This window comes from Theropithecus gelada, chromosome 1 (genome assembly GCF_003255815.1).
Source record: "Theropithecus gelada isolate Dixy chromosome 1, Tgel_1.0, whole genome shotgun sequence".
In the NCBI taxonomy this organism is placed as follows: domain Eukaryota; kingdom Metazoa; phylum Chordata; class Mammalia; order Primates; family Cercopithecidae; genus Theropithecus; species Theropithecus gelada.
Window position 1 is genome coordinate 49410855 of NC_037668.1, and position 13440 is coordinate 49424294.

General features: G+C 57.1%; 1 protein-coding gene across 2 annotated transcripts in view; it reads right to left on the reverse strand.

Moving 5' to 3' along the window:
• The window catches only part of HSPG2 (heparan sulfate proteoglycan 2), a 117598-nt gene that overhangs the window by 65227 nt on the left and 38931 nt on the right, over window positions 1-13440 (reverse strand). For both annotated transcript variants that reach the window (XM_025380928.1, XM_025380923.1), the window contains exons 2-9: window positions 11799-11934; window positions 10825-10869; window positions 5455-5564; window positions 5297-5355; window positions 4851-5011; window positions 2505-2633; window positions 1987-2241; window positions 1782-1901 (exon numbers count right to left, since the gene is read on the reverse strand). In XM_025380928.1, the coding sequence (XP_025236713.1) occupies window positions 1782-1901; window positions 1987-2241; window positions 2505-2633; window positions 4851-5011; window positions 5297-5355; window positions 5455-5564; window positions 10825-10869; window positions 11799-11934 (1015 nt within the window). The remainder of the gene's footprint in view (window positions 1-1781; window positions 1902-1986; window positions 2242-2504; window positions 2634-4850; window positions 5012-5296; window positions 5356-5454; window positions 5565-10824; window positions 10870-11798; window positions 11935-13440) is intronic.

Here is a 13440-nt window from a genome sequence, read left to right on the forward strand (position 1 = left end):
TTTTTTTTTTTTTTTTGAGGCAGAGTCTCGCTCTGTCACCCAGGCTGGAGTGCAGTGGTGTGATCTCGGCTCACTGCAAGCTCCGCCTCCCGGGTTCACGCCATTCTCCTGCCTCAGCCTCCAGAGTAGCTGGGACTACAGGCGCCGCCACCACGCCCGGCTAATTTTTTGTATTTTTAGTAGAGACGGGGTTTCACTGTGTTAGCCAGGATGGTCTCGATCTCCTGACCTCGTGATCCGCCCGTCTCGGCCTCCCAAAGTGCTGGGATTACAGGCTTGAGCCACCGCGCCCGGCCAGAAGCGCTATCTTGTACACATGGACGAGACCCACGTCAAAGGCACAACCAGTGGGGCTGGCATCTCTGGGCGCCAGCAATGCTCCACACACCCTTCTCTACCAGAAAGGCCCGGCAAGGCGCCTGGCACAGCATGGTCCCCTGTGGGGCTCGACAGTCTGCGCTCCCACTGACAGGCCCTCAATGGAGTGGCCAGAAGCTGGAGGTGGCCTGGGACAAGGGCTGGGCCCCACTAGGCCTCTTTAGTGGCTGGTGACCAATATTCTTCCTCAGGGAGATGGAGCTTGAGAGAGACATAGACACAGACAGAGAAGTCACAGCCATGCAGGAGGAGCAGAAGCTGCACATCCACAGAGCAGGTGCGAGAGGAGACCAGGAGGTAGCTGTGGAGGCAGCTCAGGCACTTCTGTTCCCCGCACTCTCAGGAGCCCATGAGGCCATTCAGCCTTCACATTCTCTGGCTCTGTGCTGTCCACAAGGACCTGTCCTTCCTTTGACTTCCCCAGCAGAGGTCCCTGGAAAGGGCCTTCCCACTAAAGCCCCCAATTACGTTCTCTCTCCCAAGGAGCTGGTGCTGACAGGCAAGCTTAGAGCCACAGAAAGGCATTCTCAAACTCTGCTGGTCTGTGGCATGATGCAGCCTCTCCCCAGGGCTTGCTGTGGAGTGGGCAGGGGAAGGAAGGCAAGGAGAAGTTGGACAAGCTCACGGTGGGAACATGGACACGCGCCCAGACACACCAACAGGACCACAGCGAAGTGCCTGAAGATTATCCTCAATCTCGCACTAACAAGCATCAGGCTTCTCATGGGATGGGACATACTGGATACCACCTGATGGGGTCTCTGCCTCTCCAGCCTCCCCCTCCTATTTAACTATCAGGACGCCCATAATGTCCACAACGTGAACTGGAAAGATGGATACCATAAGAGTGGGGCAGTGGGAGGCTGGAAGGACGGATGGGAGGGAAGAAGGATGACAGATGGATGCGTGGAGAGATGGATGAAGGGCTGGGTGGATGGATAATGGGTGCATACGTGGGTGCATGGGTGGCTGGGGAGTTGGACAGATGGATGGGTAAGGCTCTGACTCACATACATAAGCCAAGGACCCATCACCAAGGGACCTTGGCACATAGAACCCTCCTAGTCATTCATCTGACACACATACAAAACAAAGAGAAGGTTCATGGTAACAAAAATAAAGGAAAGAAATGAAGAGACACGAGCCACAGGCGGGCTAACTACACAGCTTCACCAAAGGCCAGCTCAGGGCCAAGAGGCCTTACAGCTCTGGTCAGAGAGAAACCTTGGAGGGTGTCTCCAGGGCCTTCCGCACTCAGCCAGGGAGAGCAAACAAACAGGCTTGGGGGACTGGGGAGGGTGGAAAGCAGAGGGCAGGGTAGGGGCGGGGCAGGAGTGGAAGGCGGGGCAGGAGCAAGCGGCCTGGGCAGGGCGGGGGCCTCTGCTGGACCCTCGGATACTCACGGCAGTTGGCTTCGTCAGTTCGGTCCTCACAGTCAAAATCACCATCACAGCGCCACAGCTTGAGGGCACAATGTCCATTCCCACAGGGGAACTCATTGGGCTCACAGGGTGGCGGGGGTCCTAGGAGACAGGGCAGGGGTCAGCAGCATCCTCCTGGGCCAGCTTCCCACTCCCCGCACCCACCGGCACCCCTGCCAGTGCGCACCACAGTCCAGCTCATCGCTGCCGTCCTCGCAGTCCTCCTGTCCGTCGCAGAGGTAGTCTCCGGGGATGCAGTGACCACTGCGGCATGCGGCCTCCTGGGGCCCACAGGGCAGGGGCCTGATGGAACCAGGAAGCAGGGGCTGAGGAGCGTGGGTGACTGGTGGCTGTCGCATGATGGCTGTCTCCGGCCGCGGCGGTAAAGGTGTCGTCTCCACCAGGACAGAGACTGTGGGGCTGATCCCCAGGACCAGTTCCTCTGTGGACAGATTCCGCTTGGCATTTGGCAGAAGCAGGTGGCTCCTCACCTGCTTCTTGTCCCCAACCCTCCCCAGGCCCACCCTGTACTCCCCAACACTACTCTCTGCCGCCCCCTGCCCGGCTCTGTCATCACCCTTCCTATGCCTCTATCCTCTGCCTACACCAAACCCTCATAGTCCTCGATGGGCTCCAAGACCCAGGTGTAGCACCCTGGCCCTCCCCTGGCGCCCAAACCACTTGTGGCCTCAGACATCCCCTCACCGCAATTGAGTTCATCAGACATGTCCCTGCAGTCGGGTCGCCGGTCACAGCGATACTCCAGGGCCACACACTCATTGTAGCTGTGGCAGGCAAACTCAGCCTCCGTGCAGGCTCTTGGGAACTGGGGCACTGCAGGTGGAAGGAAGCAGACTGGAGTCAGAGGTGGCAGGAGGGAGGTGCGGGAAGCTGTAGGGAACGCAGAGGTGCTGCAGGGCTGGAGCGGGCTTCAGGACCCTTTGTCAGGCAGCTTGGTTTCTGGCAGGCACAGTGAGGGCAACGAGCACATACTAGACACACCCACAGCACGCGTGGGGCATGGGACAAGTGGCAGTGGCCTCCCCCATCTCTAACACAGACCCCACAGGCAGTTGACATGCCACACGCATGCAACCAGCACACCACACACATGCAGGCCACAGCCTGGCCCAGTGAGGACAAAGAAGGAGGGAAGAGAGTGCCCAGTTGTCTTGGGCTGTGCTCAGTCAGCCATCTCACCCACACCCTTCTTTCCCCTCCATCCCTTTTTTATTTATTTTTATTTTTTTGAAACAGAGTCTCGCTCTGTCGCCCAGGCTGGAGTGCAGTGGCGCGATCTCGGCTCACTGCAAGCTCTGCCTCCTGGGTTCATGCCATTCTCCAGCCTCAGCCTCCCAAGTAGCTGGGACAACAGGCGCCCGCCACCACGCCCAGCTAATTTTTTGTATTTTTAGTAGATGGGGTTTCACCGTGTTAGCCAGAATGGTCTTGATCTCCTGACCTCGTGATCCACCCGCCTTGACCTCCCAAAGTGCTGGGATTACAGGTGTGAGCCACCGCACCCGGCCCATCCTTTAAAAAAAAATTTTTTTTCTCTCTTTTTTATTTTTTTAGAGACAGGGTCTTGCTATGTTGCCCAAGCTGGTCTGGAACTCCTTGCCTCAAGCAATCCTCCCGTCTTGGCCTCCCAAAGTGCTAGGGTTACAGGCGTGAGCCCCAGCGCCCGGCCTCCTCTCCAACCTTAACTTCTCTAGGAACCTGGCTGGGCCTGGGCCTGGCTTACACTCTCACCTGGTGTCACTGCGACCGCCACAGCGGCCGGCGGGGGTGGGGGGGTCTGTGCTGGAAAGGAAGATGTGGTCAGTGGCTGTTCCACCTGGGAGCCGGGAGCTGAGGGCTGCAGGGCTGGGTCAGGTCATTCCACCACCCCTAGCCAGGAGGACTCATTGAAAAGTGAGAGAGGAGGGCTGGACCCCCAGCAGTCTTTAGACCTGGGCCTGATGATGCAGAAGAGCAAGCTTGATCTCGGGATGCAATAATTAAGGGTTTTTGTTTGTTTGTTTTGTTTTAGAGGCAGGGTTTTGCTCTGTCACCCAGGCTGGGGTACAGTGGCATGATCCTAGCTCACTGCAGCCTCAAACTCCTGGGCTCCCGCCTCAGCCTCCTGAGTAGCTAGGACTACAGACGTGCACCACCACGCTTGGCTTAATTGAGGTGCAGAACAAGGGAGGTGATGGTTTCACTATTTTTTCCTCACTGGGCTAGGGTGGAGTTTGTTCCATTCTGAGTTCCACTGAGTCAGGGTCTTCCCAGAGAGAGGGAACCGAGATGGAGACAGGGCTGAGAACCACAGCCTGTGAGGGATGAACTAGGGCTGTTCGGTCTAGAGAAAAAAAACCTAAAAAACTCAGGAGGTTAAAACAGGAGACCAAGGGCACAGTAGAAGGAAATCTGGGCTGACCCAGAGTACAAAGGTCAGGATTCTGCACCTAACAGCTGTGTGGTTCGGACCAGTTTCCTAGTCTCTCTGTGCCTCAGTTTCTCCTGCTTCTCTCATCACAGGTTCTGGCAAGACTGTCATAGACACTGAGTTTGTTTGAAATCCTCGCCTTTTCACTATCTGCCTATCTGATTCTGGACAAATTCAGATTTTCCTTTCTGGGCCTCAGTTCCCTCGTCTCTGAAACAGGAGGAATAACATCTCCTTCAAAGGAATTGCTGTGAAGACCGACCCGGAGGCTGGAAATAAAGGCAGTCAGGGCTCAGTAAACAGTTGCTGGTTATTATTAAGTACTAATGTGTTTTGGACTTGTACGTACAGGATAAATAAAGGCCTGACTACCTATTGTCAATGTGCAGAGGTCTAGAAGGAAGGAGCAGAACTTGGGTCTAATGGGCATGTGCTAGAGGAAACAGTCTGCACTCTACCAAGCCCAGACTGTATAAGGATCGATGGGGCAGACTCAGGAGGGTAGTGAGTTCCCTGTTTCTAGTGGTGTGCAAGCCCAAGTTGGGAGCCCATGGTGGAGACACTGAAAGGGGACCCCACGAGTCTGGAGGAGGCAACCCCAGACACCAGGATAGGCTCACCTGTGCCCAGGCGTCGGAACTGGAATCCCCGGGGAGAGGTGATGTAGGAGGCCATGGAGCCACTGGAGATGACCCTGAGCAGCACCTCCTGAATCTGAGCCCCGTCTGCATTCCCTTCCGAGCCCACATCCAGCTCCACAAAAACCCAGCCGTCCAGCTCCCTGGGGATGGAGATGGGCAGGAGACGAGGGTCAGAGAGACGCCTGTGTTCTCAGCTACTCCATGAGGCTCCTGCCCCGACGCTCAGGCCCTGTTCCAGGACAGCCTGTACCCAAAGAAGGGCAACTAAAGGTCCCAATGATCCCCCCACCAATTCCTGAATTTCCACCCATAGCGACTCATCCCATAGGCCTTTCTGCGGTGCCAGGCTTCCTTCTCATCCTCATCAGCCCCCTCCAGGTTACCCACTCAAGTCCCCCAGCAACCCCCAGGGGGCCCCTTCTCACTTGATGAACACCACACTGACAACCTGGTCTCCGGGAATTTTCAAGTACTCCGACTCCAGCTGGGGAGGGACACAGTGCCATCAGCCCCAGAGGCCTTCACCCCATCCTCGGTCCTGCCCCACCACACCCACGAGCTTCCCGAACCCCCTTCACCTCACCGTGTCTACCACAGCCTCGGACACCTCTCGGAATTCTCTGGAGCCTGCATCCTCCAGCTGAGGGCTGTACTCGATGGAGCGAGTGAAATTCACCAGGGCTCGGAAATAAACTGGAAAATCAAAGGAGGATCATTTTGAGAGCCCCAGCCTGGCATGTAGTGGCCTTAGGCAGTTGGAGCATTCAGACAGAGTTGGGGGGATAGCCCCGGGAGGCCTCCCTTAAGACTGACACCTGTGTGCCCACAGCTATGCCCAGCACTGCCTGTAGGTATACATGCTCAAGGGTCAATGTCAAAGCCCCAACTTGACTGAGGGGCTTTAACTAACAGGGGAAATGGCCTGATCCAGAAACCACGTGCGAGTGCAGAAGAGGAGACCCCCGCAGTTCAGAGGAAGGCTGGACAAGAAGGGGTGGCTCCCAGAGGGGGCTGGCCTGGCACAGGGATTACCTGTGTGTGAATGGGAAAGGCTCTGCCAGCCTTCCTTGGCCAGTTCCTAGTCATTCCTCAGGACCTGGCTCAGCCATTGTCTCCTGATCTTCCTGATCTGCCCTGGCTGGGGTAGAGACCGCTCCCCTGGGCTCTCACAGTACCCTGCTTTCCCTAGCAGAGCACCTTCCACCGTGTACTATGTAGATTCTGCCAGGTTTCACATCACAGTAACAATCGTGAGTTCTAAGGCCAGCCACGCCTCAGGCACTGACCTCGGCTCTGAGTTTCTGTTTCCTAATGGGGATAGTGACTGCATGCACCACCTGCGTGGCTGCGAGGAGTGCATGATGCTGTGTTCACATGCACCAGGCCGTTATACTCAGATGCAGTGCCTGGCACACAGCAAAGCACCTGAGAATCAAAGCTGCTGTCATCCTCTCTACCACTCTAAGCTTGATGAGGGGGAACCTGGGATTTCATTCACGACCTCATCCCTAGTGCTTGCCGAGTGCCTGGCACACAGCGAGTTCCTCGAAAGTGATGGCTGAACAAATTCATCTCAGACTGGCGTGAACATACACATGCATCTGTTGTTCTTTTTTAGGCAGGGTCTTGCTCTGTCACCCAGGCTGGAGTGCGGTAGCACAATCACAGCTCACGGCAGCCTCAACCTACAAGGCTCAAGCTATCCTCCCACTGCAGCCTCCTGAGTAGCTGGGATTACAGGTGCATGCCACCATGCCCGTCTAATTTTTTGACTTTTGATAGAGATGGGGGTCTTGCTATGTTGCCCAGGCTGGTCTCAAACTCCTGCGCTCAAGCAATCCTTTCGCTATGGCCTCCCAAAGTACATCTATCATTTCTTAAGCACCTACTATATACTAGACATTTTATACTCATTACGTTTCACAATGTTTGTGAATTCATGTATGTGATAAATATGAATGAATAAGAGTGACAAATGAGTCATATACAAGCTAAGCATCCCTAATCCAAAAATCTGAAATCCGGTGTGTAGGTGGCAGAGCAGGGAGTGGCACTGTCTGTGCTACTGCCAGGCCCATCCTCCTCCCGCTTTACTCTGTCTGTCAGGCCCGCAGGTGCATAGGACGTTCTTGCTCTGTGGCTCGGGTGAAGAAAGCCCTGGCGCTGCCTGCCCTGAACCGCTGGGCCGGGCTCCTGGGTGCCGGGTGGGCAGGGCTCTGTGGGCTGGAGTGTGGGGGCCATGGCTCAGCTACAGAGGCCCCTTGTGAGCCGGCACAGAGGCCCATTGAGAGTCCTCCCCACCCAAGCCCCTGGCCTCAGCCCCATGGCCCAGAGCGGGTGAGGAGGCCGGGCCTCTGCCCAGGAATGTGTCCGCTCCTGGGGAAGGGGGCTGGAGCTCCACAAAGCCCCTTTCTACTAGGGCCTGGGAAGGGCACAGGACCTCCAGCCTGACCCCACCCCCCTTCATTCTTCGAGACCAAGGGCAGGTCCAGGCGAACACCCTCCGTCTGCCACCCTGCAGCTGGTGCCTGAGCATTGGGGCAGAAGGTGAGGCCACCTCTGTTTTAAGAACCAGCCCCCGGGCTGGGCATGGTGGCTCACGCCTGTAATCCCAGCACTTTGAGAGGCCAAGGCGGGCAGATCACTTGAGGTCAGGAGTTCGAGACCAGCCTGGCCGACATGGTGAAAATACAAAAATTAACCTGGCGTGGTAGTGCGTGCCTGTAATCCCAGCTACTCAGGAGGCCGAGGCAGGAGGATTGCTTGAACCAGGGAGGCAGAGGTTGCAGTGAGCCGCGATTGTGCCACTGCACTGCCTTCCAGCCTGGGTGACAGAGTGAGACTCCATCCAAAAAAAAAAAAAAAAAGAACCAGCCTCCAGAGCCACGGACATTGGTGCAGCCAGCAGGGGCGAGGCTGCCTTGGAATACGGGTGCTCTCTGGCCAGTCCTCTCCTTCCTCTTACCCTATCTGGTGAGTTCCCTTGGAGCCAGAGGCTGGGAGAGGGAGGCAGCTGCTCTGCACTCAGGGTGGAAGTGGGAGCTGCACTCCTGACCAGCCCCGGCCCCTGAGGAGGCTACTCACCAACTCCTGATTCCCATCCCTGCCCAACAGAACTCCCTGCAACACACCCAGGCCCCTGAACTCCAGTCCTGGGTCCCTGTGGATCCCTCGGGTGGGCCCAGGATTGGCCTGTGCCGGAGTGGCCTCTGGAATGCAGGGCCTGGTTCCCTGCAGGGCTATTGCACCCAACTCTGCCCGACCGACACCCCATGGGGAAGAATGCCAGGGTCCCAGTCCACCGCATTTAGATCTGTGGGCCCAGGGTGGGCCTGGCTGTGTCCTGGGCAGGGGCAGTGGCTGGCCTGGCCCCTGGACTCCGCAGGGAGGTGCCTCTGAGCCTCTAGTGTGACTTGTAGCAAAGTGCAGGTTGGGGAGGAAGAGAATAGGGAGAAAGGAGAGAAAAGGAAGAGTGGCTGGAGAGACGATGGGGAGGGAGGCAGAGGGAGAGCAGCACTCCCACCTGGCCCAGGCCTGGGTCACTTACTGAGAGGGGACTCCTCATCAGGCTCGGAGACCATCATGCCAGCCACGGGCGGGCGGCCCAGGGGCGGCCCTGAGCCTGCAGAGTAGAGACACAGAAGGAGGCAAGCAAGGGAGACGAGACGGAGAGAAGCAGAGAGAGAGAGGCAGAGACAATGAAAGAGAGAGGGAGACACAAAGAGACAGAAAGACAGAGACAGAGACACAGAAAGTGAGGGTGGGGAGAATGAGAGACAAAAGGCAAGACGAAGGTGAAGAAAAAGGCAGCAGGAAAAAAAAAAAGAAAAGAACAGGCAGAGGGGAGAGAGGGAAAGACAAGGGGCGACAGAGGCAGAGATGATGAGCCAGAGAGAAGGAGAAGAACAGGATGAGGCAGAGGGAGGAGGCGCAGAGACAGACACCCAAGGAGTGGGGAAGAGGGCCCAGGACAGGGCGGACAGGGGACACACACAGACATGCAGACAAGGGTCAGAGCAGGACACACAGGCATGGGGGAAGACAGAAAGAGACAGGTCAGAAGATGGAAAGAAACTGGGGGAGGAGAGGTGGGAAGGGGTCCTAGGGAGGGGAGGCTATCAGGGATGGGTGTTGACACACAGGGGGCTGGAGCTGAGCCAGAGAGCCACAGCCATGCCCAGGGGGAGGAGGGGAAGAGCCATCTCAAGGGCTGGAGTCCAGGGTCTGGGACTGGGCCAGAGCCTAGGCATGGCCCCATGACGGTCAGGATGGCCCTGGCTCATGGGCGCAGTGGGGGCGCTGCCCTTGGTCAAGGCTGAGCGGGCGCCCTGGGACCCCGGGATCAGGAAGTCATACCTGCTGCCTCCCTGACTGCCATTCAGCCCAGCTGCCTGGACCTGCCCCAAGGGCAGCTGGCAGGAGCCAGGGTTTGGGCCTGGAGGGTCTGAGGCCCCACCTGTTTCCACTTGTGAGGAAAGGCACCTACCCTGGTCTTGGGCCCCTCCAGCTGTTGTGCCCTGTTCCCCACCTCTTCCCCTCTGGCCTCGCCTGCCCTCACAGCTGCTTCTCAGGGAGGGCAGGTGGGCTGGCCAGGACTGCCCAGCTGGGGCAGGGGCTGGAGATGGTTCATGAATGGACAGGGTGGACTCAGAGGCAAGCCCGGCTTGGCCAGAGGCAGCTCCACGGACACATTAGCATAGGCCATTGCAGGATGGGACATGGTTTGTGTGCCCGGAGCCCACCTGACACTTCCTCTCCCAAGCCCCGTCCAGTTCCCAGGCATCCTGCAGCCTCGTGGAGACCTACACGAGGAAAACCTTCAGGCGGAGCCCAAGTCCAGGCTCTGGGAGGTCACAGTTAGGACCAGGTTACCCAGGGACCCACCCTCCTGTCTACACTGACCCAGTTAGGATGCCACCCACTGGCATTTGAAGGCCCCTGATATGTCAGCTAAAGGGAGGTGACTCTACCCCTGAAGTAGGCCCAGGCCAGATTTGGCCAAGGCCTACCTAGGGTGAAGGCAGTCCTGGATACCACGGGGTGGCCCAGTGGTTGGTCTGACCTAAGCACCTGCTCCATCCTTGGCCCTGGTCATAGACTGTCCCAGGAGCTGCCTCCCAGAGAGGGCAGTAGGAACCATAAAGAGCCACAGGGCCTTGTCCTGGGGTAGGTCCTTCTCCACCCAGTATCCCAGAGTAGAAGGAAGCGGGGACTATGAGCCCCCATCCCAGTGCTGGGCCAGTCTGACCAGGGTGGGGGCTGACTCTCCTCCCTCCAAGAGCCCAGTCTTGCCTCCCTAAGCTGGGAACCCTTGCTTCCCAGCAGGTGACTCGCTGTCACTGAGAAGCAGCCCAGGAATCTGCATTTCTCACAAGCTCCTGGAAGTTCTAAAGCACACTCCTGAATGCACATCCCATGGGCACAGCCTAGAAGTCCACAGGCCAGCACTTAGGAGGCAGGGTTCTCTCCCAAGCCTAGGGTCAGGCTCGCTCTGAGCCCCGCCCGCCCTGCTGGATGCCTGAACGCCGGATTCCACAGAGCCCCTCTGCTCTGCTTGTCTTTGCCTGGGACCCCCAGCTCTGTGCCACCAGGAGAGCTCTGGGGAAGGACTCAACAGTTGAGCTGCCCTGGGAGGTGAGAACATTGCTTTGAATGTGGAATAGCTGACTGGCTCTCAGTCCCCAGCAGAACTGGGCTTTATCTGCCCATTGCCCTGATACCTGTGCCTGTGGCACGGGCAAGCACAGGACCTGGCCACACCAGCCTTGCAGGGACCTCCCAATCAGTCTGCACAACTGTCACTCCGCAGGTTAAGAGATCACTCCCACTTCTCCTTGCTTTGTACCCCAGGGGCAGGCCCAAGGAGCCCTCGAGGCCCTCAGCCCAGGAGACTGGCTCTGGGGCTTCCCTGTGGGGCAGGAGGGAGACCTGCAGGAGGCCTGCAGCAACTTACCCATCTGGAAGTCCCCGCTGCCCAGGTCCCCACTGCCCAGGTCGTCTATAAGCAAAAAAGAGACATAATCAGCAACAACAAATATTTGTTGAGTACCTACTGGGTGTCAGGTACTGTTCTGGGCACCTAGCATACAGTGAGGCAGGCTTGAGGAAGCACAGAATGGTCGGTCACCCTCCTCCCCCATGCCTAGGGAGGGGGCCTGTGAAAGTCGGCTTGGAAGCCTCCATCACAGAGCGTGTGGGCCAGCTGGGCTCGATGGCTCAAGCCTGTAATCCCAGCACTTTGGGAGGCCAAGGCGGGTGGATCGCTTGAGGTTAGGAGTTCAAGACCAGCCTGGCCAACACGGTGAAACCCCATCGCTACTAAAAATACAAAAATTAGCCAGGTGTGGTGCCACCCGCCTGTAGTCCCACCTACTCAGGAGGCTGACGTAGAATTGCTTGAACCCGGGAGGCAAAGGCTGCAGTGAGCTGAGATTGCACCACTGCACTCCAGCCTGGGTGGCAGAGTAAGACTCCATCTCAAAAAACAAAACAAAACAAAAAATAAAATAAAATAAAATTAAATTAAATTAAAGAGAAAGAGAGAGAGACAAGATGTGGGCTGATGCCCCAAACTCCAGGGACTCAAATTATCTGTCCAGTGGCTGGGGTGGGAACGGGCAGATCAGACTAGCCTCCAGGTGAGAACAAGGAGGTGGGGTACAGGATGCGTGATCGTCCTGCACACTGCATTGCCAGCCATCTGCCTGGTAGGCCCTGACCGTCCCAGGCTGTAGAATGATGACCAGCCCAGGGCCACACAGGTTGTAAGTGGAGGATGCCGGGGTCATGGGGACTAGGGCTCAGGACACACACAGCCCATCTCTTGAGGAACCACCTTGTGGAACTTCATGGGGCCTCTTTTAAAGAGGGAAGAAGCACAGTCTCACCCCCCACCCCTCTGCTCCCAGCCTCGGATCCTTGGCTCACCTCCGGAGGTGCTGTCAGCTAGCATGTCCTCATCATCAGAAAGGTACGAATGTGTCCAGCGCATTTGGCTTGCTGTGACGGTCTCCGTGTCCTCAGGCAGAGATAAGCCATCGTACGCGCTCAGCCCGTGGGTCACCTGTAAGCAAACAACAGAGCCGATTGAGTCACTCTGTCCAGCTCCCACTGAGCCCCACGGTCCTTCCCCTCACTTCCAGGGGGACCCAGAGTCCCACCCCCAGGCCCCCCATACTAAATTTGACTTAGTATGGCTCAGTGAGCCAGGCTGGGGCTGAACTCGTTTTTGACTCAGTTTCCCCAAGCCCCATTAGCCCCTGGAGGCTTCAGAGCCCAAGCCTGTAAATTCTGAATGAATCCTCAAATAAAACAGACAATAAAATGTAAATCACTTTAGTAAGTAAAGACTCCTTTTCCTTGGGAGAAGGCAAGGGACACCCAGGACATGAGTGAGTGGATGGGGGGATGCAGGCGGGTAAAGGGGTGACCTCAGCCAGCGCAGATCGGGGGCACAGGCAGGTGGAAGGATGGCCAGGGTCAGCATGGGTGGGGACACAGGCAGAAGTCGAGGGCGAGCTGCTCAAAGCTGTTGCCTCCCCAGGCAGCTCCTCCCCAGGCTGTTTGGCTCCTCTTCCTGCCTCCCTCTGGCCTGCCCGTCTCCAGGCTGCAGGGAACACATTCCACTGTGTTGGAGAATTAGCTTTGGCACACGCAGCCACACTGACAGGCTCATCTCTGCGCCCAGCAGCGCAGAGGCAGAGCCCAGCATCTGGGCTGAATGGGGACAGGCGTGGTGTCAACTCCACGTGACCTCAGGCTGCTGCTGAGCCCAGGATAAGCTCTACCTTGGGGCCTGTGCTATGTGGGCCAGAGCAGAAGGGCCCCAGCGGCCATAACACCTGCCTTCTCAGGTGTGGGTCTGGGCAATGAGTGCCTCTTTCCCCCTAGACAAGATCCGGATGTTTCCAAAGCAGTTTTACCAAATAACTTAGAGGAAAACAAACCCAGGGGAGCCCAAGGGAACCCCGGGAACCCCGTGGCCCACAAGTGTGCAGATTCATGATGGCTGGACCCCAGATTCTATAAACACAAGTATGCACAGACTGGTAATGGCCTGGCCTGAGGGCCTCAGGCCCTGCCCTGGCCTTAAGCCAGAAGGAAATGGTCTTGCTTTTGAAAACCAAACCCACAAGGGCTAGACAAGGTAGTGAGGTCCAAGCCAGAGCAAAGGCCAAAGAGGAGAAAAAAACAAAGAGCTAGCCAGGCCCCCTTCCCTCCCCAACCCCACAGCTCCCACAGTCCATGTCCCTCACGCCTCTGGCATTTCTCACGCCGGGCCCTCTGCTGGAATGCCCTTCCTCTCTTTGTTTCTCAGGCGAACTCCAATGTATCCTCCGAAATCAGCTTAAATACCACCTCCTCCACCTACTCAGGAATAAGGAGGAACAAATGACTGATTGATACGCGTGGATCTGATAGAAGCCAGACACAAAAGACTACAAACTATACGATTCCATTTATATGAACCCTTGGGGGTGAAAGTCTAATCCATAGTGACAGAAAGATCAGTAGTCACTTGGGACCAAGGGCAGGCTGGGGGTGGCTGGGAAGGGGGCACAAGAGAACC